At 40.9% G+C, this 27,557-nt stretch overlaps 2 protein-coding genes across 4 annotated transcripts in view; both read right to left on the bottom strand.

The window, feature by feature from the left end:
* Glut4EF (Glucose transporter 4 enhancer factor) overlaps nucleotides 1-19,244 on the bottom strand; it is a 117,942-nt gene extending 98,698 nt beyond the window's left edge. For all 3 annotated transcript variants that reach the window (XM_044394071.2, XM_044394072.2, XM_044394074.2), the window contains exon 1: nucleotides 18,685-19,244. In XM_044394071.2, the coding sequence (XP_044250006.1) occupies nucleotides 18,685-19,242 (558 nt within the window). In that variant the 5' untranslated portion in view covers nucleotides 19,243-19,244. The remainder of the gene's footprint in view (nucleotides 1-18,684) is intronic.
* Nucleotides 19,245-19,560: 316 nt separating this feature from the next.
* Nucleotides 19,561-20,243, bottom strand: LOC108062781 (uncharacterized). Its single transcript, XM_017149592.3, has one exon. It carries the CDS (start codon nucleotides 19,768-19,770, stop codon nucleotides 19,561-19,563), a length of 210 nt encoding a protein of 69 aa, XP_017005081.1. The 5' UTR covers nucleotides 19,771-20,243.
* Between the last annotated feature and the right edge of the window lie 7,314 nt (nucleotides 20,244-27,557).

Raw genomic sequence — 27,557 nt, 5'->3', positions numbered from 1 at the left:
AATAGCGCAGACAAGACAGCGCGGGGCGCTTGTTGCACAACTTTTATATGAACAACCTGCGCGTGTTGTTTGCCTTTTTTTCTTTGGCTTTTCCTCTTTTTTTTTTTGATTTTACAATTCAAAACAACTCTTGACCAACTGCAACGCAGGCAAATTCAATTGGGGTTCGAAATGTAGAGTGACTTTACCTTTACGAGTGCCAAAATAAACATCAAATAAGTTCAACTTTATCGTTCAAAGGATGCTTACCTGAAAGTAAAAGAAGAAAACGAGAATGAAACATTTATTTTGATTTCCATCTACACTAGGTAAATATTTTACTAAGGCCAACTGGATTGACCATCTCCCAGGGAATTTATCTCATTCCTCCAACCCCCGGAAAAATACAACCCATTTGTATATTTAAGTTTTCCTCTTACGAAATTTTTGGCTGCCATGTAAAGAGACGAACGATAAAAAACTTTGACTAAAAATCGGCCCCACATTGTTTGTACTTCCAAGTTTCCGCAGCCCATTTACAGCTATCTAAACAGAAACGAGAACTCTACGAAATTCTTTTTAATATAATTCACCTTGAACAGCAATGAAAACGAAGGGGGAAAACTAACAGAACTTACACAAAACTGATAAAGAGAACCAAAAACAGCAACAAAAACTAAAACTGAAATTAAACAAGTATTCAAAGAGTTGTTGAGGGCTGCGATTGATAAATAAATTGAAATCAAGTCGTAGAGATTAGAGCCCTGCATGAGTAGAGTCATAGCTCCCTTTGATTTCATGAGCCATTCGATCTATCTATGCTTTTCAAGTCATGACTCCTATAGCTCATGACTCCTATGAAACATGGCTCATACTATGAGCCATGACCTACTTAACTCATAAGAAATGAAGTGACTCCTATAGCTCATCAGCTGACTCGTATAGCTCACCTAGTAGCTCATAGGGTTTATTGTCAACATAAAAAGTTGATTTGGTGAAAAATATTTATTTCTGATATTTATTTATGCGGTTATTCCACTACATTGGTCGGCTCATTCATTAGAACAATTTTTTCTCAGCCTATACGATTTTACGTAGGTGCGAGCAAGACAGATATATGTCAGCTGCAATGAGCAATTAATGAGCAAAATTTTAAAAACCGAAGGCCACCATTTTATTTTTTTTTGTATGAGCAAAATTGAATCTAAAAAGTACAATTTTGCTCATTTATTAGAGCTACTGTAAATCGGATCTTGCTCGCACCTACGTAAAATCGTATGGGCTGAGAAAAAATTGTACTAATGAATGATCCGAACGATGTAGTGGAATAACCGCATTATCATGGTAATATTTTAGATGAATTTTCAGCTATGTGTCAAATAATCCGCCAATTCTTCGCGTCTTTTAATTCGCGAAATCTTCAGGTCGAGTCAGGTCTTAAGGTCAAATAGTCCGCGAATTCTTCATGTCAAATAATCCTCGAATTCTTCACTTCGAATGATTCAGGTATTCTTAAGGTCAAATAGTCCGCGAATTCTTCATGTCAAATAATCCGCGAATTCTTCACTTCGAATGATTCAGGTATTCTAAAGGTCGAATAATCCGCGGATTCTTCATGTCAAATAAACCGCGAATTCTTCACGTCAGGTGATACGAGTATTGTTGAGGTCGAATAATCCGCGAATTCTATACGTCGAATGGTTCGGGTATTCTTAAGGTCAAATAATTCGCGGATTCTTCATGTCAATTCTTCGCGTCGAGCGAATTCTTTTGACTTAAAGGATCTTATATCATAAAAAAATATGTATCCTGCCTTTACAAAAATAAAAATATAGTTATTTCTGTGATTAACAGATTCGAGATATTTTTGACCTGAGTCATGACTCATAGGGAGTCATGAGTCATAGGGAGTCATGAGCTATAGGAGTCATGAGGTTGTAGATCAGATCAAGTGGATCACGTTAGCCAGGCCATGAGCTGAGCCATTCAGATCCAAAAAATTTTCCGACATGAGCTACTTGAACCTTTTTTGAAAATGTGAGTCAAAGGGCCCTATGACTCCACTCATGCAGGGCTCTAGTAGAGATATTTCTGAATGACACAATCAACAGTGTTTACATGGACCGCAAATGGGGAAAATATTTCACATGTTATTTATTATTTTTTTCTTACCAGCAGTTGGAACTAAAACCGAACTACAGTATACCATACCATACCATATACCCCCTGCCCTTTACCATTATGCCAATCAACTATACACACACGCACGGCAGCATACAATGGCAGCTTAATTTATGAAATTAACAAACGCACAGCGGCCGCGATAAAAAACAGGCTAACCAGCCACATAAATAAATAATAAAATAAACCACAACCAGCGCCGAAAAATAGAACATAGAGAATGTTGCTTTTGGGCCCTTATTTATTTACAGTAAATGCTGCCGGGCCGCGAGAATTTTTCATATGTCGTCCAAATCAGCAACTCACGAAGGTGATAGTGCTCGCTATATGGTGGAGTGGGCGGAGGGGCCGGAGGGGCTGAGGGGGCGGGGCTGATCGGGGGAAGGGACGCACACGAGTGCTGATGTCGGTAATCAACCTTGAATTCGTTTTATAAGCGCCTACACACCACAAAAAGTTCGACGAAGCCAAACGAAACGGAAACTATGTAAAAGAGAATTAGAATCGCGAGATACTTAAGGTCGAAAGGGGCTAGAAACTCAAATAATCGGCGGGGGAACCGCCAGACGACAGCTTCCAGTCCCAATCCCAAGTTATATAGATTTTCAAATTAACATTTTTACCCCCATGCCCAGATATTCGAAAAGTGATGTCGTAACAAACTCGTTTCCTTGTTCGCCTTTTTTTTATTTTCTAGTTTTTCTGTAGTGGTCTGCCACTCAGGTAAAATCAGACGTCACTCGTATCGAGTTTTTGTTGGTCAAAAATGAAACCATTTACTTTGTCGTATCGCGGAATACATAAAATCAACATAATTCAAACATAATTCTCAAGCTCAAGCGACAGCACGTGATGGCAGCATGCAAAGTGAGCTAAATATATATTTATCTGTTTTCGTTTCGTGTATTTTGTATTTTGTTTATTTATTTTTCGGCTGCCCAGTTGAACCGATCTTTCGAGTTTGGCTCCATGTTTTCCTATTGTGCTCGGCCCGAAATGGAAAAGTTATAAGCCAACAGTTTTGTTTGATTGTCCAAGGCTGTGCATTAAAATTCAAGGCGTGCCGCCACTCATTAAAATTTATCTACGTCATAAATTCCCCAAAAGAAGAGCCCACCAAAATATGTATGTTTAATGCAAAGCTGGCGCTGTTCGGCCATTTGCATGGCCATTGTAAATATTGGGAAACGGTGCGTATGGGTGATACCTGGCCTACGTTGATCTCTTTAAAAAAATAAATGGCCTACTAATTGGACTGTCAAAGTTAAGTTAAACCTATTTTAATTGCACATTTCAACTGACTCTTTGGATTAGCATCAACGATGGAAACTCTGTGTAAATGCAATTCACAACTTTTTGCATTAAGCATATAAACCAAAAAGATAAATACAGATTACCATAGCATTGGATTTCCTACACTTTTCCCAAGCGAAATGCCAGCATTTTCCATGTCACTGCACTGTGATTGTGATTCGAGCAGTTTGCCAGTTTAATTAATAAATATTTTGATGGCCCGAAAGACAGAATGCCACAATAACCGAGACACTGATTGACATATTTGCATTCATTTATTTGATTTGCAGTTGTTATTGGGTGCAGTCTCAGAGTTCAAAGCGAGTGCCAAAATCTGACTTGAGGCCTTATTAATGGCGGCGGAAAGAAGAGAGCTCTTAAAATGTGTATACAGCTGTGTTTACTAAAATAGCAGTACAGATTTTCATGTTTTTAAAATGCAAACAAAAGTAGTTTTAACATTATTGGATAATAATGAGAAAGTATAGATAAATACATTTTCGTTTGATTATTTTAATTTATGATAAAATTAAAAATTTAAAGTCTAAAAGGATGTTTAAATATTCAAAATTATTTATTTATTTATGTTAGCCAAGCTTATAAAACTAATAACTATTTTGAATGGTTGTTTTTAATTCGCTCTACTATCATTTTGAATTCAGTTGTAAATATTCTCGATATGCATCGCTCGAAATTTGTTTGCGAAAACAGAAAGAGCAAAAAGCATTGAGCAAGTTAACTAAAAATAAGCTTATTTATTGCTGCTTTGCCTCGGTGTTGCTATATTTTGTTGCTTTGTCTTCCGTTGCACTGCTAAAAACGAGTGCGAGTGCAGTGGCGAATCCCCGTTCACCTTCCGCAGGAGGGGGCAAATCCCCGCCCCCTTAAAGCCATCTCAATGCCAACGGCTTAAAGCTCAAAGCCTATCCGAGTTTTGTTGCCATTGTATAGCCTTTTTTTGTTGTTGTTTTCTGTTCGTATCTGAGCGATACATTTTGTTGCTTTTGCTTTGCTTTGCTTTGCTTGGCTGTTGCTGTTGCTTTTGCTTTTGCTATGGCCACTTGCAGTTGTCATTGCGGTTGCCGCTTGCGCTTGGAAAATTGGGTTATTGGGTCATGATTCAGTTCGAAGCAATAGCAGCCGCAATACAACATCACAACAATCGCCTCGATTTGTTTTTCGCTTTGCCAAGCGAACGCGAGTGCGCCCACTGGCTGTCAACAAAGCGAACTTGTGGATACATTTTCAGCTACTGTTTCGCCGGCTGCCATTTAAGCACGAATGCAAGCATCTGCTCATCGAAATCCCAATCCCAATTCCAATTCCGATTCCATTTCCAAACCAAATCCCATCCCATAGCAGCCAGAGCCAGAGTTTTGTGTGCCTCGCTTTGTATCTTTCTAATTGACTTCCCTCTTTTGTCTGGCCATTGTCAGCGATGTTGTCGTTTTCATTGAAGTTGCTGCTGCTGATGTTGCTGCTGCTGTCGTCGTTGTTGGGGCAACACTTGACACTAATTAGGCCACTCTTTGTGCGCTTGTGAGCTTGCCTTGCATTATCTGCAGCTGAGCTGCAGCTCTATGCAAATGTTTTCCTCCGTTCGCCTTTCAATTAGCTGCCGTCTAAATATGTATCAGAGCATATTTACTCGGCACTTGGGTCAGATAAGCGCGGGGAGCTGGGAACTGTATGCACTGTATATTGTATATTGCATATAGGAAGAGAATCGAAATAGTTCTCCTCGAGTGCGAGGTGCAAACAAACTGCGCAGCTAAAAATACAAACAGATACAGTATCTCAATCAATTCTATTATGCTTGACTCGCAGTAAATCACTCCAAGACAAATTGATATTGTAATTTTCTCGATTCGGAGCATCCAAACATTTCTTTACACTAGAAGAAAGAATGGCAAAGCTGAAAGATTTTCTATTTAAGATTTATATTCCTCTAATTTCGATTTTTTTCCGTGTGTATTCAGTGTGCCATTGACCAACATTCTGCCGCCTTCACGGCTAACATGTAAAATCGCTCAAGTCTAGAGATGAAAATAAGAAATGTGCAGGAAAACGGAGGACAACATGGGCCATAAATTTCAATCAAAAAGTCTGCCAGCAGCAATTAAATTGCGCAATTTTCGCCTCGCTTTTTTTATGAGCAAAGAATTTTCGGCTGCAATGAGAATTTGAATTTGATTTTGATTTTCTGGCTGAGAGATTGAATGCCAGCATATATTCAAGTTATGTGGGTGATGGATGGAGCCGTTGGGACTGGCGAATAATTCATCTGGGAAAAGCGAAGCAGGTTATTATTCACTTCACACCGAAAAAAAGTTCACACCGACTTGCCCAACTAGCCAACTGCATATAGGTATTCAGATGTTCAGCTATTCAGACATTCATGGGGTAAACACATCGCATCACAATCACAGGTACGCATTGAACGACTCACAATTGCATAATGACTTTGGCAATTGCCGCATTAGCATATCAAATATTTCTGTGGGCGTTTCTTCTTTACTCTTGAGCTGCCCCCGAATCGGAATCAGCATAGAAAAAAACATGACAAACATGACAACATTTTAGCACTGACACCAAATACATTTTTTGGACTTGGCTTTAAATTAGTTTTTAGTTTTAGTGTGACAAGGCAAGGCGCTAAATTTGTTTACCGACTCCCAAAAGAGACTGAAACTGAAACGAAAACAGGAGGGAAGCTGCCAAACTGGCACACGGCAATTTTTGTTTGCTTTTCGAGCTATTTCGTGTGATGCAAACGAAATGTAGAAAACCTCAGCGAATGCAGCCGGCAGTAGTGACACACTTAGCTCGCAACTTGGTCACCCTGTCGGCTACGCAATATTCGCGGTTCGTGCTGCATATGGAATCAAAGGAAACACTCCTCTATACCACTCCCCGTTCCAAACACGAACTCAATCAGCCACAATCCGGTGGATTCGGAATCCATGTTTTGATGATATCTCAAATTCCCCTTTCTTCGCTCCCAAAATGTATGTCATAATTTGCCCGGCTCGTTCGTTTGTTTGTTCACCCCGTGTTCTGTTGCCTTGTTTACTTTGGGAATTTGCATGCAGCGCCTCTGTTTTTAGCCATAACAACAAGTTTGCCCTGCCGGCATCGAGTGTTTGACCCATTTTCCTTCCTCCGTTTGGCCTGCCAACCGACCGAGTGAAATATTTTGTTTTGTCTGGCAGGAGGTTGCAACTGGGTCAAATGGGGCCAAAGGGCCACCCCGAAAAACGTTGATTAATCCCCCAGCTTTGATCTCTTCTTTCTCTCTACCCCCGGCAAATGTAAACAGAAAGCTAATAGATGATGGAGTTCCAATCACCAGCAGCCCGCTATTTCGTCACTGGCCAAAACGGATGGATGGATGAATAGATGGTTAGATACATGGTCAACAAACTTAAACCTGGGAAGCGCCCAGCAACCAGACTCAAATTGCTTCCCAGTCGAGTCATTGTCTCATAGCTGATTATTTATTTTCATTCTTCTTCGCTCTCTTCGCCGAGTTTTTTGACCAACAACCGGCATATTTTCGGACCTATGACGAAATCAACCCATGGCTTACAGTTAAATTAAATCTGACACGCATCTGGGCCTGACTTTTTACGACGGTTTTACCATTTAATGGACTTCTTCTTAGTCTTACACTCGTATGGTTTCTGTTTTGATAGCCGGCTACTCGCATTTGGAATTTTCGTTTTGAATGGCGTTTCAAGAGAATTCCCGAGCACAAGATTGGATTCAAATTACGATTTTTAGGCTTCGTTGGACGCCACAAAAAAAAAAGAAGAAAAGGAACCAAACCCGCAGACAGGGGGTGAGAGAGACAGCACCATTGGGCTAGAGGGAGAGGGGCATAAGGAGCGAGTTCGTTTGCCTCACGTTCAGCAGCCACCACCAAGTTTGTTGACCTTCATCAAAATCTGGCGAGGGCAACAGGCAGACACAACACTGCGGCAGACTAAAAAAATTAAATAAAACAACGCAAAGGATCACCTGTTGCTGCAGCTGCTCAAAGAAAGAGATGGCGAGACAGTGAGCGAGAGGGAGACGGGGCCATATTATTAACCCTCAGAGGGTAGGTAAAAGAAACATAAACGGAACCGGAGGAGACTAGGAAACCCCCGCTTGGATGGCTCCTTAATTTATTCTCATAAAATTTGCCATTAAAAAATCTGTAAAATAAATATTTGGAATTTTATTATTCTAAGCTAAAAATCCTGTAATATTTTTCAAACAAAAATCAGTTATTTTTCCATATATCTTATTTTTCTTTGAAAGGAAAAAACAAAAATGAAACCAAAGAAAAACGTAAAATTGCGGCACAAAATCCACTCAAGGCTCAACTGCAATCGCATTATTCGGCTCACAAATTATTACATAATTTCATAATCGCCGAAAGCAAAACGCAGAAGAAGCGAGACGCAGACAAGTGTCAAAGATTGCAGCTGAAATTCCAAGCACAATTACGGGCGATTTAAAACGCACTCGGAGGGGCTGGGGAAAGAGACGGCGGAATCAATAATATGTAAATGCGTTTGTTCCCCTGCCGAAATGAACCGAGAACCGAAAACAGAAACACAAACAAAAAATCCAGCGACCCAAACAGTTGGAAGACTCGAACGGGATCAACGGCTCTCGTACCCGAAAGTTGAATAACCCAAATGGGCGTATAAACAAAAAGAGGAACGCGTATAAAAATTCAGAACCAAGTGGAAGCGAAAGCGAACGGGGAGGGGTATTATTATTATTATAATTATAATACGAATAAGTCTAGTCTAAATTTGACTCAACCTAAGATATTATCATAGTGAGGCGCCATGAGTAATATAGAGTTCTGTGTAAGATGATCAACAGTTCCGATGATAAAACCTCGGGTGACTAAGCACATCGATCGGTAATCACAGCCCCATATGAACCCAGTCCCCAAAACGAATAAATGGGGACAATAAATGATATCACAGCTTGGGGCTTACCCTAATATCATCAGCTTTGCAGAGTTTCGTTTCACATTTCAGCAGCAGCTCCGTTCCCTCATTGCTTTTGGCCCCGATACTTTATATATTGAACATATCCAGTTGCATTTCCTATGTGTCGTAAACCACCCCCCTTTCTATTCGGATTGCATTCAACGACTGAGGGGCCAAAGGATTCCATTCCCTGTCTTGTCGTCCCCTCGATGTCATTCATGTCTCAATACGGATCTGGGAATTTATGCGAGAGTTTCCTGTTTCAATTAAATTTTATTTGGAGCGATCAAATTTTACGAGCCTTCATTGTAGCAGCAGAACAACATAGAAATATTGTCAAGAAAATGCGAATTGGAATCTCTGTCTGTCTTTCATTTGCTATGCGTACTTTTCTACTTCACTTTACTTTTTTTTGTGGCCAAAAGTTTGCAAAAAAATGAAACTGTTATGGCTCAAGTGCTCAAGGAATTTCTGCATTGGTTCAATTAATATCTGAATGGCAAACGAATCGACGACGTCATCGCAAGCAACCCCTCAAGTGACTAATGCCGTAGTGAGAATTCTATATTTATCCTGTGACGTCGTTGTAGGCAGTGTTTATGGCCCACACTCACTTGAACGCCCACGCCCTCTTAGTTGCCGCCCACGGTAAGTGAAAATGGAAAGTGGGTGTTGTGGAGGGGGAAAAAACACCCACCCCCTGCTAAAACACCCACTCAAATGGCCGGGAGGCAGGGCTTCGGGACATTTGGCAACTAATCGCCTCGTAAATATGGCACTGCAATGGAAATTGCACGGATAATCCAGAGGACTACAATGGATGGCAAGGCAGAGCAAATAAAACAGGGTCAAATGAATCCGGCCTTTCCTCTTCTCTCTTTGGAAGTGTGATAAGCACTCGGCGTAGAAATGCTACGTAAGCAAACAAACAACCGAACAAACTCGCCGCTCACACCGCCATTACGTATACGCAGTGAGCAATGATGACGACAGAAATTGCGTAGCAGCCGAGAAGATGCCAATGAAACGGAAGCATTGTCACTGGCTTCAGGGGCGTACTCGATGCCAGCATTAAGCATCGCCGGCTACCGAGAATTTCCATTAGTGGGTCATCCCTTTCGGCGGACGCCGCTGTCAACGCCCCCTTGGAATTTATATGGCCCAAAAGGCGGAAGAAGTAAGACAAAGCAAAGGCAGAGAAGCGAATTTGATTGGTATGTGAGGTGAAAACTGTTAAATTCGGAAGGCTGGAAGGCTCACGAAACTTGATGTATTGATGGGTAATATAAATGTAGTCTTTAGGTAAATTAAAATATTTTTATCGTTTCAAATTTGAATCATTTCAATTCTTTGATTAAATTTTAACATATTTCTTATAATTATACTTGTTTTTTGTTGACTATATAAAGAAGATCAAATATATTTTACCCCACAATGATATATTTTCCATAATTTATCTAAGGCCTATAAAATTTAGGTACAGTACCCACCCATCGCTGAGTGGGTGGCAAAAAAGAAAATATCGAAGAAGGGCGAGAAAAGGCCGTCTCTATTTTGGTTGTTTTGCATGCTGCACGAAACTCATTCAAGTTAATTTAATCGCGTAATTTACGCATGATTGGCATCGAAAACGCGTGAAGACAGCGGCCGTGTGTCGGCTCAAAAGCTTCTTTTTTTCTTTATTTTCCCCACCATTCGCCTGGCGGTGTGGCTTTCGAAATGTAAATAAACGAAAATAGAGCCCCGAAACGATGGGATTTTTGGCGGGGGGCGGCAATGGGCGGGATTGGGCGATGACGTAGCCATCGCGCCTACGCGGCCAAGGGAAAAATGAAAAGAAGAAGCCTCGAAATAAACAAAAAAAGAAATACAACAAATCGAAATACATACATACATACATACAAAAGCAAAAGCAACACAAAGGGAGCGGGAGCATAGGGCCAACATAACGGTGAGAAAACAAAATGGCGACCATATTGCGTTGTAGTTTTTCGGAGCTTGGGAGGCTGCCATTTTGTTTTTGGCGCCATCTCTCCCCCACTCCGCCTCATCCTCTCCCTCTCTCTGTTTTTCGCTCACGGGTGCGTAAGTTTGGTGTTTTATTCAGCGTTTTTTCTGTGTTTTTTTTTTGTTTTTTGGTAACTTTGGCGGTCCAGCCGGCCGGTGGCTAACCGACTGATTGACGGACCAACCGACTGAACGAGAGTCTGGCCAATTGGACAAACGGACAAATGGCCAACTGACAGACGCTGCATTCGAAATGCGGTAGAAAGTGGCCACAGCCGGCAGCTCAGCGGTAGAAAGTGTGAAGTTTTCGACTTTGTTTTTACCAGCCACCGGTATTATGTTTGTATTTGGCTGCGATTTAGATATGGATTAAAGCACAGACCAAAAATAATGTAATTTTTCACAGAGAAAATTATAAAACTCAAGGCGATGAACATAAAATACTTAACCTAACGATTGATATAAACAAGGATTTAAATGTTTTGTGTCTGAAAATAACCATTATATTTTATTTTTCATATTAAATATAAATTGCTTTGTTTTAATCGTTGTTTAGAGATTATTGTTTTGTGATTGTAATGATCACCAGTCATATTTTATTCTAAATATTAAATAAAAATTGAAATTGAACATCTTTGCAGAAAAAGCCCCACAACTCTGTTTTCCACACTCGTAATTATCCCCGAAATCAACTTTCATCATCGGCTTGCAATGGATCTCCGCCTTCCACACACGCCTCCTTCCCCTCCCCACCCACTTGGGGTTCAATTGAATGTCCGAAGAACTCGTTTGTCCGTCCGGCCGTGATAAGCCGTATACGATAAGCGTGCGAGATTTACTATCGCCTTGCTTTTCAGGGATTTCCAGCTTTGAAATGTGCCTGCCACTTGAGCTGCGACTTCAGCTCGGCAGCTGCCGCTGATTCCCCCCGGGTGCAAGTTGCTGCTGTCAATTGCACATCAGCGCCGAAGGGGTTAGCAGGGGGTGGAGGGGTAAGAGGAGTCGAGGAGCAGATGAAGCGAGTAGTGGCAACAAATTTGTGAAAATCAAGTCAACAGCTTGCTGATGCCACACACAAACTAACAGAGCCATGCACAGAAAAACTAACATAGAGATCAAAGACTTATAAAGCTAACACTTTTTAAAAATCATTAAAATTCCTGAAATAATATAGTGGTTATTATAGAAATAACAATCAATGCTAAACTTCCTTAAAATGACAATTGTTATTGACTTCTAAATTGTCATAAAAATGGTATAACTATAAATATCGATAGGAAATGAATAATAAGAGTTTTTTAATAACATCAGTTCGACCCTCGTTGGCTGCCCCCATTTCTTAGCGTGAATCCATTGTTTTGTTTCAAATTAGAATCAATTTGGCTGCCAACTCGATGGTGCAGCAGGGGCAACTGTTGCAGCCGAGCAGCAATGGAATGCAATTGCACCCCTTATGTCACCCCTTACTTTTCCACAGATATAAGGAAATGCTTTTCCCTCTTGCTCTGTTCGGGTTGGCAGGGAAAGGAAAGCCAGAAAAAGCGTCGAAACATTTTAATTTGATTAAATTTCATGTGACCCAAATACCGGAAACAGTTATTCTCAGTGCCCTAGACGAATGTCGCCACCCACCGCCCACTTTGCCCCCCAGGAAGAGTGACAATGGCCTCGCATTACGAAGAGGGAAAAAAAACCGAAAAGGGAAAACGCAGAGAAGCGAAATGGGCGCACAACAAAATCAAAATTGTGATAAAAAGGGGGTGGGGGAGGGGGGAAAATGGAAAAGCGGTTAAGGGTGAACGCCGAGGGGGGTGCTAAATGGGTCTCGGCAAAGGGGTGGGGATGTTGTATGTTCGGCGTAAACTGGTGACGTTGACATCTTCTTTTATTTTATCCATTTTTCGGCTGTGCTCTGCCACATGAAAAGCAATTTTCATGCGTGGCTTCTTCTTCTTTGTGTGGGTTGTACGTTAATGTAGCTGTGTGCGTGTGCTTCCGCTGGCAGAATCGAGTGGAAACCGAACCCAAAAGAAACCCAGAGCCGGTTTTTCTTCAAAGCGAAAAATGTATAATGAAAAAAACAGAGTATTCTTATAAAAAGACTCTCTCAAAGACACACACACACACACCTATACGCCGGCAAACTGAGCGTGCGTAAAGTGCGTAACTGTTGTTAATAAGAAACGGGTTTGGCTAGCTCCGTCTCGCTCGCTCTCCGGTTAGCTGGTGTGTACAGCTGTTTTCTGTTTATCTCGCACTTTCCGCCTCCTCTTAACATTCGTATTTTTGTTTACGTTCTGTGGCACGCACACGAGACCACGACACGCACACGACTTCCACGACTGACTCCCCCCATCCCCCACCCACCACGCCCCACTCACCAACACCACTGCCTCTTTGTATCTGCAAGTTTGTCGTATCTTTGTATCCGTGCGTTACATTCTGTTTGGTGGCTCGACACAGAAAAAGATACATTTCGCTTTTTCTCTCCGTTTGGGGAAAACCCTCTATGCCTTACTTAATCACCGAAATTCAGCTTCATCGCTTTCACTTTTAAATTAAGTCATAATAAAGCCAAGCAAATAAAAAGCCTTATAACGCACTTCGAAAATAAAAATATAAACATAAAAAAAACTTAACCTACTTTCGTGTGAATAAGATACTGCGCAAAAAAAATTGATTGGAGATCAATAATTAAAGCTCTCTCGCTTATTGATTGAAACTGGACTTGGGTAGCCCTTGGCGCAGTTCCGCAATCAAAACGAACTCTATTTCGGCGAATATTTTATGCCGCTCATAATGGCTAAAAATAATAGAGTCTTCCGGGTGGGGAGATAACTAAAAACTGCAGTCTTCGCTTCAAGTTTTATGCAAATAAAAGTTTTTTAATGGCTCGCAAATATGTATAATACGATATCGTTTTATCTTAATGCCTGTGCCATTTTTCTCAAGAGTTGCTGAGTTTCCCACAAAACTAAAAACTTAAACACTTGGGACCCGATTATTTTTCGTATTTTCTTAATGCTCGCCGTCTTTCTTTGAGCGTTAATCAAAACCCCATTTCAAATTGACCCACATACCAAGGTGGCATGTACCCAAAACGCCAGACTCACCCAGACATAGTCAAAATATCAGGTGTTCAGAGGTGTGTGTGTGTGTGTGAATATCTGGTTGAGCTTGTGCTGAAAGGCCGCTTGAAAAAGCTTAAAATCAGCCAACAAAAAGGCGCTGCTTTGGAATCAACAAAAAACTTTAACTCAAACGAAACCGAAACAAGCTATATGCATTTTTTGAAAGTCGTTTCGATTTTGGTGTCTCACCTTCAGCTTTGTTTTTTTTTCCCCTCTTGGTTGGCAATCGCTAATGGTGGGTGATAGCTCCCTTTCGATTGGGCCGATCGGTAAGACTGTGAGTCACAAGACCGTAAAAGAAATTAAGGCTATGACAAAGACCACTTGTAACCCAAAACCACCAGAGGTCAAGTCGTTCAACCTGCAAAAAGGTCATCGAGGAGCAAAAGCAGCACAAAGGCCAAATGAATTTTACTCCCCTGGATTTATTGCTTCCAATTGGAGTGCATTATTTCGCTGTCGAGTCGGGTATAAATTGCCAAAAAGCGGCCACTTTCTACCTGCAAGATCTACGAGTAGTCGACAAGGTCGATTAGTCATTAGAGTGCAGCACCCAGACCAAACCATACCAATACCATACCATGTCCAGAGTTCCAGAACTGAAAACTAAAAACCCAAAACTAAAAACCCAAACAGCGGTCCTCAAGTGGCCTGCCAGTAAATTTTTTCATTTTTTGTTGGCCTGTTCCAAACAAAACAGGAGAAAAAACGGCATACCATACAGGCAAACGAAACAAAAAAGGGAATTTATGTTTTTGCCGGTATCGTAAAACCATAGCAATGCAGGGGCAGATACAGATACAGGGGAAAAAGGTGGGTTAGACGGCGAGTGAGAGGTTAGAGGATACCCCTGGGCAGGTCGTTAGCCGATTCCGATATCCAGAAACCGGGTTGAACAGCGGGTAGTCGTAGTCGTACTCCTTCCCCGAAGGAGAGAGAGAAGCAAAAGCAGGAGCGGACAGGATTTGAAACTCCTCAGCTGATCGAGACCCTTGATTAACGATCGCTGAGGTAATGGATTTATAAACAACCCAAACAGTGTGGAAAGTTTTGGCAGCTCTTCTGGCCAAAGTGAAAACGAAAAAATCCGCTGATGAATTTTAGTTCGAAAGTGGTAGTCACTGTCATTGCCATTCACCTGGTCAGCTGGCCAAAATGCACTCTTAGTCGGGGCCCAAAAAAATAGGTCGCCAGCAAAAGTGAGAGGCCAGAACACGGTTAAATTTATATATATAGATTTTGTTTTTGGGCCAGCAATGAAAGTAAAACGACCAGCTGGAGAAATGGGAGCATCGGTTGCGTGCGTTCAAAAAAATCACGAGGCAATGTCAATTTCAATGCCATTAAAATGAATTTCGTTTTAAATGCAAAACACAGGTAGGCAGGTAGAAGGGGAGATAACGAGGGAGAAACTACAAATTACTCGGGACAAGCCGGAAGTGCCAGCAAATCGGAGCGGGCTACCCGTCTTGGGAGCCGAAGCACCGGCTCTTGACAAATTATCCCCGACATTTTGGCCGGCAGCCGAGCTTAATTCTTGGCCTCCTCGCAAACGCGCCCTCCATTAAATGAGCTTGCAAATTATACAATACAAGTGGCTCCTGCTGGACAGTTGATTCATGGGCCCGGCCATTATACGTCATCGTAATTGAAATGCGACTGGAAATGGACGTGGAAATGTAAATGAAAATGGAGATGGAGATGGCGACTACGACGGCGATGGAAATGAAAATGGAAATGCGTGCAACAAGTTTCTCGTTTGAAATAACCTTAGAATTAATTGCCTCACGTTTCCGACGCAAACAAAAAACTTGTTTTGTGGCAAACAAAGGCAATTGCTCAAGTTGAACCGAAAAACACAAATTTCGGCTGGAGTCAAACACACACACACACGTGACCATCACATGCCAGCGAGGACAACTATTGATAGATGTAACAAATTTCCCCGCCCCCAAACGGCCAGTTGAATTTTTTTTCGATTACGAAACCAGCCAAAAAAAAAAAGCAAACCAAAAACCAATTGTTGATTGACTTACAACAGCAGCGGCGAACTTGAGCTCTTCACTTTTCTAGTTTTATTTTTATTCTGTTCGAATTCGTGGCTAATGATGAGGTCATAGAAGTTGGAGCTTGTAAGTCGCACGTTTTTATACGGCTCACATTTCCATAGCTGATTATGCCGAAAGATTCCAATAGCGATTCCGAGGCTTTTCAGTTTCCCCCCTCCCCCATTGCTAGAGATCGTAAAAGCCGGCGAACGAGCCAAACAAGCTGCGATAGCTACATTTTCAGTGTTTTCCCCTTTTGGGCAACACATCAAACTCGATCGGGTCACAGTACGGGTATCTATAGCTGTATCTGTATCTGCTGGATACTAGATACCACATACTGAATACTGAATACTGGATACTGGGCACAATGGGCTGACATCGGACTGAGGTCTGGGGACAAGCCCACACATCTGGCAGCCAGCTAGCTAACTGACAAATTTATCGACTCGCCACACGGAAAAGATACGCGCAGCCGACTTGGCATTGGGGAGCGCGTATCTGTATCTGTATCTCGGAACGTACGGGTACACGGAAGGAAAAGCTGATCAGATCGAAGATTAAACTATTAAATAAATAGATAAACATAAAGCGTTGCTAATCCCTTAATTCTAATATGTCACCTATCTTCAGAGATCCTTTACAATATTTTAGATCACTTTTTACAACCCTAAATTTACCTATTTCCTAATCTAAGCCAATTTATTTCAGTGCATCTGCGCTCGTGACGAGTATCTCGGCATACGTATGCAACAATTACAAATGTTTTAAGCGATTATTAGTGGAGAGAAAAAACCCCAGACCGGCAAAAAAACTAACTGCAGTGGAAACTGCAAGGGAAAGCAGAAGGTGCCGGGCAAAGTGTCACGCTGGTGGGACAGAGATGGCGAGAGGAAGAGAGCGGGACAGAGCACAGCTTGAAGCCGGCTCTTGCATCTCTTTCCCGCCGCAGCGCAGTCAGCCGGCAAACCTATGTGGCGTATTAGTATTAGTATTCGTATCTGTGCGAGCATGTATCTCACGAATGCATGTGCCCCGCTCATGTATCTAACTATCTTTGTATCTTTGCCATCTATATGTCTGACTTATGACGCAATTCGAAAAGTTCATCTGATCTTGTTGCGCTCTCTCTCTCTCTCTGGGTATCTCCGTCCTTTTCTCTCAGCCGGTTGTTGTTGTCAAGGCGCGGCCGCAGTCCGTAGAATTAATCTATATAATTAGCTGTAAAGCGTAGAAACATCAAGCCATGTATCTCTATTTAGCCCTGAAATTGTAGAGCATTTATTGCAATTGTTTTTCCTCTAACCTCTCTTTATTGGCTTGTATTTTACTCAATTTTTTTTTAATTTTCGCTGCTGTTGTGGGTGTTTGTTCCTCTGTCGGAATTCTTTCACGAAACCGAATTCTAAACAAATTTTCATTACGACACCAGCATCATCATCATCATCATCGCGATCCCCAGAACAGCGTCGTCGTCATTGAGATTTTTTTGGGTTCGCATTTGGATTCGGGGCGATTCTATAAATGCCCCATCCGATGATGTTTCACTCTTGAATTATTTTTCGCCGCCTTTATTTATTAATTTTGTTTGTGCTTGTTTAGCGAGCAGTTCAACGATTCCGAGTGACGTAATGGCAAAGGGGCTGTGGCTGGAGGATTAGGTAGATCAAGCTGAATTAATAGGGAATATACAGACAGACATAGAAGGAAAATTCACGAATGAGTGGTAATACTCGGTAATAAAAACAGCAATAAATTCCTTGAAACTGTTGCATTTTTCGACAGAGCTATTTAATATGGAATTTTATAGTCTCTTTTGGATCAAAGTGACTTGGAGAATTTTAGGGGTATCCCATTCCATCGAAGATAATTAAATGTGAAGAAGCTTCAGCTTGGGTCAATCTAATCTCGGGGGCTTGAAATCGAGGGGGTTATTCTATATCGAAGCGTACACGCAAGAAGGCCAACCCAGAGCAGAGCGTAACCCAATTACGTGCCAAAAAGCGGAATGCGACCCTCGACAAGTATTTTTTGTGCTTTTCTTCTTTTTTATTCGTTGCATAGTTGCACATAGAACGTGATTGCACATACACACTATATCTCGAACGGTACTGTACACTCGGTACACTGTACATTGGGGTGCGAGTAAATATATGCTCTGAATAGTCCAAGTACATAGGCGCATAGATACATATGTGCATGTGTATGCTGCGCCCCCGAAAAGGGGGAGGGGCTAGCTGTGGCCAAGCCAACCTTGACACAGTTTCCGCCGCCCCACGTTCATGATGATGATGATGTTGGCGATGATGAACGACGCCAACGTCGACAGAACAGCCAGCAGCCTTTCTCAGCTGCAGCGGTCAACCCCAAAAAAAAAGTATCTAAAAGCTGCACACAATTCGCATTTTCAATTCGCTGTTCCCAGTTTATCAAATAGTAGTTGTGGGTACTGAAGAAAAAATGTTCTATGTTCGTTTTATGATAAAAGAGTAGGAATTCCATAAAAAGGCTTGTGGTATAAATACAAGTTTGTGAATATTTTTAAGTTTATGTAGGAATTGATAAAAATTAGGGAAAATATTTGTGATAAGTTTTGTTTTTAAGTTTTAGTTGGACTTTTAAAGCAAACACACTTTTAGAAACATTAGTCATAGTGAGTATTACAAAAATAGAATACGCTGGATTTGCAGTATTTAAGGTTTAAAATGGTATATAAAAGTGAATAAATATATTGAAAGTAATAAAACAAAATGAAAGTCGTATTTACAATTTCAAAACCCTTATCTTTAAAGTAATTGTAAATAAATGTAGTCAAAGTTTCCAGAGAAAAAACGGAACAATATGGGATTGATATTGTTTCATATCAATTTTCGCATAACAAAATGGTATGATTTCATATCAATATAGTACTAACTCATATGTTCGGAAATATCATTTTGATATGAACACAGAACGGACCAAAATTGATATAAAAAACTGACTATTTTTGTTTCTTTTTTTTCTCTGCGTAGTATTAAGTTATCTATATCATTATATCTCCTTCCAACTCACCTCATTTCCAACTGTTGTGATCTTGACAATCACCTCGTCCTTGGTGGCATCGTGCTTGACGACATCGCCGCTCTGCTCGCGACCATTGTAGGTGAAGTAGACCCTCTGGCCGGGCTGCAGCTCGGTGTCCATGATGGACCGGAAGCCGGGTCCGATGAGGTCCGATTCGCGGAACTCCTTGATCATGGCGCTGCGGCGGAGGGCCTGAGCGGGACTGATGTGGACGCTGGCGACGCGACGCGGCTCCACGATGACCGACGGATCTGTGGAGGATATGGACGAGGACGAGGACGACGTAGATGTGGAAGTAGAAGACGCGGCTGTGGACTCGACGGCGGTCTTGAAATCGAAACGGACCATGTAGCGCGTGTCGGCGTTCAGCTGGGCCTCGCCGGGCGCCAGGAAGGTGGGCGGCGGCGGCGGGGAGAGCGGCCCCATGTACGAGGGCGGCGTTTTCACGTCCGAAATGGTGCCCGAGTACCAGAGGCCATCGGGACCCTTGGCGCACACCTTGGTGCCGATGATGGAGCGCTTGGCCAAACGGCGACCGGTCGACATTTTTGTACGTTCGCTTTTTCCAATTGGGTGTGGGTAAATTTTAACTTTAGCAGCGCTCTACTACGCTTGTTTTCTAGTTTTTTCGTCTGTTTTTGCTTGAACTTAGAGCCTGAACTTGGCCTTAATGGTTGTGGGCCACATTTTCTCGCACTTTAAACACTTTTGCCTTTGTATTGCACTTGAGTATTTCGGATTTTCTGATTTTCTGATACTTTATTTGCACTCTTTAAATTTTCTTGTAAATTACATTCACTATTTTTAAACGCACTTTGTCTTTTTTTGAGTTTATTTTTATTATATTGGGTTGTTTTGGTTGACTTAAGTCTGGCAGACGTTCTTGGTCAGCCTGAAGACGAGGGATTTGCCGAAACTGGGCACTTTCTTGATGATATTCTTGTGATAGAGCTCCAGAGAGAAGGTGACGCGGTGCAGGAGCCACTGGGGCGGATGGAAATGCGGCTTTAACTTCACATGCTCGGCGTCGCTGGGCGTCTGAATGGCGTGGCAGTTGCGTTTGTGCCTAAGCATAATCCAATTTTGACCGCTTGTAATGTCAGCTTGCAGTTTGAACTTCCTGCAAGTTGAAAGTTATTTTTTGTTGTTGTTTTTCTCGCTTTCGCTGCCGGTCGTTTCACTTTTCTCTCAGTTTTCTGGCTAACACACACACGCTCACTGGTAACACACAACACACAGAGATACAAACTCGCCGGAGAGCAATATGGGATGCAATTGGCGGCTGCTGCACTGATTTGTTTTGGCTTTTGAGTTTTCCTCTTCGGGTTTTTCGATTTTTAATTTTCTTTGAGTAAATGGCCCAAGAAACTAAACGAAACACCAAGAGATGGGCCCGTTTGCCTTGGGTTTTTGGCTTTTTTACTTAGTTTGCTTGGCTTTTCACTTGGCTGTTGGCTGAATGGCTGGTTTTCTGGTGTTTTGGTTTGGCGGAAAGGCCCGAAAAGCGCTTATCGGTCTGCTCCCGAGAGTTGGCTATCAGAGACTGAGGCGAGCGCACGAAAAACGAAACGAAACGCAAACGGCCAGTTACAGTTACCCACACAGATACACACACTCGCACTCGCTCTCCCGCTCCTACTCTCTCGCTCTCTCTCTTATGTATATATATACATGTTGTTTCTATGGCATCTACCTGCGCTTGGAAAAGCAAAATAAAACTGATGTGTGTGTGAGGCCTCCCCGCAGCATAAAAATGTTGGAGGAGGAAAACTGCAATTTCCACGGCTAACATTGGGAAATCGAGGTGTAAACCCCATATAATTATGCTATATGCGCAGTAGCCCCCATCAACAAACCAATGACGCCATCACTAGACGATCGGAAAACATACATAGCATAGCAGCATAACATACTACGCAGTTAACAAAAAAAAACCAATCTATAGGGCACTTGTCAACGCATACCCGCATCATAATTCCCCTGTGCATGCGTGTGTGTGTGTGTGTTACTCGCTCTGGTTTATCAACAACAACAGAGCGATAACAGCTGTGGGAGGCGGCGCAGCAACAATGTTGCGAAAACAGCTGTTGAGCAGCGAACCTCAGCCTCAAAACAAACGAGAGAGAGCCTGAAGGGATCGGCCAACCCTAACTTAAAACCCTCTTCAATACAATCCAAGTTTTAAAGGTCCTACGATCCTTACTCTTATACGAGTCATATGAATTTTCCTATTGTTGACTAACAAAAGAAAATATTTGCATACTTCAAGGCGTTGCCTTCAAGGTTAGTCTGAAATCCGAAATAATGGTCCAATATAAATAGCAAAAAAAAAGATATTTTAAAGTTTAATAATAACCACTTTCTTAAGATATAATAAAAAATAATAAATATTAAAAAATCCCGAATTCTTCCTTTGTAACTCCCTCTTTTAAAATAAGCATTGCCTACTTCAGGGAGTTATTCTCAATAACAGCCATTTTTAAATCCTAAAGTGCATAAGCATTGTTTACCACATTACATATGTTCAAAACTAGAGAGGATTAAGATCTTATTCACTTTTTATTAATACTAACTGTTGCTAGAATTTTTTGTTTGGAAGTTTGGAAATCAAATTGCCTTTGAATCAACGTAATTTTGATATGATCAAAATATTATGATACATTTTCCCTGACAGAGTCGCATAGGCCCCACAAATGTTACAGTAGGGCAGCGGAAAAGAGCCGGCCGGTTTTATGGTCTGCAACGATAACGTCACAGAATTTAACAGTTAAAGAGAGTGCTGAGTTGACTGTGTGTGTGTGTGTGTTTTCCATTGGTGTGTGTGCGGGGGAGAGCGCTGCTCTCTCTCTCTCTCTCTCTTTTGGCGACTCACAGCTGTTATGTGCTTTGAAATTCATTCGATTTTGTTTACATCAATTCCATGCTGGCGCTGTTGATGTGAATATGCTGCTGTTGCTGCGGATGGATGTGGATATATTTGGACGTTTTCTGGTATTTTTGGGCTCTCCGCTGTTCGAGAATTGTTGTTGCCTTTGGAATGACCTCTGTAGGCATAGGCATTCTCCGGCAACGTCAGCAAGTGTCGACGGGGCAGGGGGCGTTTATTGCGGGGGGCTGGCGAAGGGGAGTGGCAGGGGGCGTTCCAATCTTCAACTCCAATAACCATCACATCCATCCGAAACGCCACGGGGCCAAGATTTGCGTAGTTATTGTTTCTGTTTCTGGAGTTTCTGGTTTTTCGGGGTGGATTTTCTGGGGATTTTCACGCCGCCAGCATTTTATTGAAGACGTCATTTGCGAACGGAGTGGAAATCAAGGAAAATGCACTGCGTATTTCCCACTCCATCAGCTCTGATTGTTAAGTCAACCAAAAATAAAAGTCAAAAATGGAGGACGGACGGAAGACCTTGGTCAGATAGTGCGGAAATAATGCTTTCAGGTCTTATCTAGCCGAAAATTCTACTGATTACAGCCGAAGGAAAAACTTATGTAGACCTTATCGCTGTGAAAATACACAGAGAAAATATATATGACATTTTATAATTATGTTGATATTTATGCAGGATGAATTTCTATTTGATTCAATTTGATTTGAATTTGAAATGATGTAAAACGTCATTATTAAATAAAAATCAATAACATTATAATCACAATAGCAAAAAAAAAGAAGCTTACCATTGAAATAAATACAACTTTATTACACAGAAAATTTAAACGAAATAATATGGTTCCTTTGGATTCTGAACTTGACTTATGAAAGCTTTTATTTCAAAACTTGAGATAAACTTGTACTCAAACTTTATTTTCCATTAAAACTAGCAGTACTAATGGTATTTAGATCTAATGAAGCATTATTTATAGAAGTTCAACTGGTATTTTGATATTTCAAATGGGTAAAAGATGATTGCTTATTTCTTACCACCCCTTGAGGGCGGAATAAGAAGAAGACGAAGAGGAGTGGCGGCCAAGTGCAAAGATGAACTATCTGGTAAATTCAATTAATCATTTCTCCAGTGGAAATTCCGCAGCAGCAGCAGCAACAACAACAATTCGAATCAACAGAGCGTTACCAGAGCTACAACAAATACGCAGTTACGAAAAGAAAACAACAAAGTGAATGTAAATGTGAATGTGAATGCAATCCATGGGTTACAACACCAAAAGCAAAACAGCAAAACCAAAGGCATCGAGCGAACGAAGGAAAACGCAAAAGGCAAGAGGCAAAACCAAAACAAAGCATAGGCGTTAGATGGAGCGAGATGGCGATAGTTGGATACAGAAAACATGCACACACAGATACACCCATACAGGCGCATTGACACATTACCCAAACTGGAAAATAGGTCAACCAGCTGAGAGGGCAATAGAAAATAGATGGCGTCTCGCTCCAACGCCTGAAGAGAGTGCATACGAGTGCGCTGTAAAGTGCTGTAAAGAGAGAGCATTACAGCGCTGTAAGAGAGCGCAATTAGAACGGGAATCGACTGTTAGCTAACAGCGGCCTCAATTCGCTGGCCGTTCTGATTGGACTCGCTCCAACTGGAGGGACAGCCAGCTAAAAGTTCTTAGCAGCTGTTGCACTTGAGTATATCCCCTCCCCCCACCTCTTCACCCACCCATTGACCACATACCAATTTTAAGATTTTATTCGAATTTTATGAAAATTAAACCGGATTTTCGGTTTTCTGTGTAAAGCTGTAATTACTATTTTTACCCTTTTTTGTCAGTGTTTTTATAGCCGCTGCATTTGGTAGGGCACCGCTTTTATTTCCTACACTCGGAAAGTATTAATTTATAAGACATTTGAAAAATATTTCATGGTATATTAAACTAAACAGCTAAGTTAGAATACTTAAACTCTTAAGTATGTTTATAACATCTATAAAAATATCCATAAATTAATATTATAAATAGTATCAACGCTTAAGCAAAGATCTAAACATCATAAAAAAGATTATTATTAGTTTTTCTTAATCTTAAATTCGATTCGGATTCCGAGTGTATTTCCATTCCCTCCTTTATCACATGCTTATACCCGTAGATATGCGCACTCTGACGTGTGTGAGTGGGGATTTGATTGGATCGCCTTCGAAACCGGATTTCGAAAATATGTATGTCATTCCATACCGTTCCATTCAATTACGCTGATGCCTAGGTATATGCCGAAGGTATAGGTCTCAGTCCCACAATGGACGGCCTTTGTTGGCAAGAAATCAACTTGAAATTACCCCGATCGGACGGCGGATTGAGAAGATGAGGGCAGTTGCCACTGGTGATGACGTAGAGAAAGTGCAAGCTGTATGCAAATTAACGACACTGAATCGGGGCGGATTAAATGTCCATATCGGATTTTAATGGGGCGCAAATTATCTCCAGCGCACTTTTAATTTTAAATGTTTGCTTAAAGTTGTGGTAGTAAAATACAGTTTAAAAGTATCTAACTCTAAAACTACCCAAATAGGTTTGTTCCAGCCAGAAAAATCTTTTGTTGCACATTCCTTGAATACCACATTTCCTCTCACTTTTTACCCCACATGTATTTTTAGCTAACCTTCAACTTTTACACACCTTTTAAGTTAAATAAAAATATTTATTGAAACTCCCGACTGATAAAAGAGGTCTGATTTAGATCTTATATTTAATTTTTCCCATCCCGTTAATTTTTTAATTTCGATCGAAAAATAAGATTAACGAAGATTAATGAAAATCCTTGACCTTCCTAATTCTTCTCATCGCTTTTATGGCTTATTACCTATCCCAATCTTCTGAATTTTCAGAACTTATTACAGCATTACGTAATCAACCCCATCTGCCAGCACTCACTAATTAGAATCGCTTCGGTTCACCCCCAAAGTTGGCAAGGAACATGTCAAGTAAGGCAAATTTGCTGTCATGACTGCGAACTTGGACGTGGACACGAGTCTGGACATGGACATGGATGTTGATGTGGACATGCCACCGACACCGCGTCGAGTTGTCCATCAAAAGATGTCAGTCGCCAAACATAAAGTTACACAAAACAAACAAACAAACTCCGAACGCAAATCGCAGATGTCGGAAAATCGCCCTTGACTCGAAGTTAGCATATAAACTTGGACACCAGTTTCGAGTCAAAAACTCCCACTCCGAATCTGAAATACGAAATCCGAAGGCCTTGACATTTGAAGTTGCGTGCGGGGATCATTAGAATGTTTAACTGTTTGCTGGCCAGAGTATCTACCACTTTTTTTTCGCTTCTTTGACATCCAGCAGGTCGCGAGGGGAGATTCGTTTGTACGAAATGGAAAATCAAGTTACCAACTAACAACAGGGTCGTGTGATTGATGTGAACATGTCAGCACGGACATGAAAGTGGACGGAGATGTGGATGTGGATGGGGATGGGGTTTGGGCTGGATTGCATTGGATTGGACTGGCAGGAAGCATAAATTGTAGACAAAGATGAGCGCAGATACAAGATACATGCTGCTATTACACGACTCACAATCAGCTGCAGATACAAATTTATGTCATGTGCAGTCGGGACATGTGAATGACAAAAAGGCATCGCCATCGCCACAATCTGATAGAGTTTTGACAACCGGTTCCGCACGGCGAGAAAAAATCACTGGACTTTGTTGTTAATTAGGTGATTCTTTTATTTGTTCACAAGTTTTAAATTTACCATCTAGATATTTGCATTCCTAATATTCATTCTTATTTAATCTGATAAAATTATTACTGGACATTTTCACAGTTTAGGTTTCCTAATTAATATATTACTTTCTAAGAACCAAAAAAAAATGATTTGAAATCCAATTTCATTTCTAGAAATGGTACTACAAATGTATTTTGTTTTTAAATTGATCTAAGCAATTTGTTCTATAATATTTCGATCAGGGACCGTAAATAATCATTATTTGAGATTTTTATTTTAAAAGGCCTACTGAGGTTTTTACAAGCTTTAATCAATAATTTTACTGGTTTTATGCACTTTATAGACATGAATAAATAACAGTTAATTTTCTTTCCAGATTTGTTGAAATGCATATACTTTGTGGACAAGAGTAAAAATAACGTTATTTTTGACGTTTAAAACAAAATATCACAGTAGTCTTTTTAAAATAAAAATCTCAAATAATGATTATTTACGGTCCCTGATTTCGATGGTTATGTAGAGAAATATAAAGCTTATAAGGTGACCATGAGATTATTATCTTTATTTTTCCTGGTGCATTTGGAGTCTTGAAGTTTTGGAGTTTTTCGCTGGGAGCCAAAGCCGGAGTTGCCGGCCAACCCAACTCGACAATCAACTGGGGTCAAGCGGCCACCTGACAGCAACTTTCCTTGGCGGGGCCGATTTCACCGATGGACGATTCAATCGGAAAGCCAGGAATGGACAAGGAGAAGGAGAATCCGAGGAGCAGGGAAGCTGCGCCTCCAACCTCCAATATGGAAACTGTGCGTGCCGTTGACATTGGGTCATAAATTCTGGTGGAAAACAGACAACAGTTTTCATTGTTTGGCTGCTCAGATGCAAGACTTTTGTTTGGACAATACACAAATATGGGCACTAGGCAAACACCGATACGCAGCAATAGACAAATAAATGCCTCGGATGAAATTGGGTTTGGGTTTTCGGCCTGGGTTGGGTGGTTCGAGGAGCGGGGGTTTGAGTTTTTCGGAGAGGAAAGGAAAGGAGGCTGCAACCAGCTGTCAGAGCCAAAAACTGTTGACATTGCCGCTCGCAGGCGGAGTTCAATCGAGTAAACACACAATAGAACTACCCCTGGTGGAAAATGCAGGCGAGAAATCAGGCCAAAGACGCCAGCCAACTTGCCAACTTTGCAACTAGGCGAATTTCAGGGCGCAAATGGGTCAACCAGCCACGTCACTTGCTGACCTACTTTCAAGTTTTTGGGTTGCAGAATCTATGTCAGGGATGTTGGGCAGCTCCAATCGGTGGCTGTGAAATATCCTGTATCCTTGTGCCAAGTGCACCGATTTTAGGCCATTGAAAAACATTATACATTTTCAAAAGATTCTTAAAAACAAGGGAAAGAAATTGATACCATTCACTGTAAATATTACCGACCACTAATGAGTTTGGATGTGTTTTTTCAAAAATGTTAATTTTAAAAAAATTTAAGAATCAAAATATAAAAAAAATACATTTTTTTATGATTTTTACAAAACAAAAAGTAACATGAGGTATTATACTATTAGAATATACAGCTATACTGATGTATTTGTTTTTTAATAGTTAAAAAATGTAATAAATCTTTTAATTTCATCTGACGAATAAGATCTAAATATTTAATTTAAAAAATAAATATTTTATATCTAAATATTTTTTTAATTGTGTCAATAAGCTCTGAACGAAATTTAAGAAATATCTCAAATCAATTTCAATGTTTTTTTTACATGGTTAAAAGGTTGATTTTATTTCTTGTAATTGATTTCGTATGCTATAAATTTTATTTTTTTTATTTTAAACTTCTACCCAACTCATAGTGCACAGAAATTCACATAGAAATATGCCACCATTCTAATGCAAATTTGACTGCAAATAGCTAAGAATTCTTTCCACATTTTCGCTTTTATCAGCACCAAGGACATTCTGTCAAGGGCAAGCCCAGACGAGGTGTAACTTGACCCAGTTTTGGTACCCACAGAGCGTTTTGATGTCAGGGCTGCTCCACTTCTCAGGATAGGAAACTAGGCCATTTTATTTTTGTAAACAGCCATCTTTGATTCTACAAAGTGGAATGGTTTGTGTCTCAGCTTTACGTAGTAATTATGTAGATGCCTATTACTTACTTTATTGCCTGCTGAACTTTACTTTTCGGCGGAAATAAGGTTTGAACACTTTCTTTTTAGGTT

Source organism: Drosophila takahashii, chromosome 3R (genome assembly GCF_030179915.1).
Source record: "Drosophila takahashii strain IR98-3 E-12201 chromosome 3R, DtakHiC1v2, whole genome shotgun sequence".
Taxonomy (NCBI): domain Eukaryota; kingdom Metazoa; phylum Arthropoda; class Insecta; order Diptera; family Drosophilidae; genus Drosophila; species Drosophila takahashii.
The sequence above is the reverse complement of the archived record's forward strand: the minus strand, read 5'-3'. Positions and strand labels throughout refer to the sequence as shown.

What these genes read in the sequence shown, in the direction of transcription:
- LOC108062781 (XM_017149592.3), bottom strand. Translation starts at nt 19,770, where the DNA reads ATGCTTAGGCACAAACGCAACTGCCACGCCATTCAGACGCCCAGCGAC.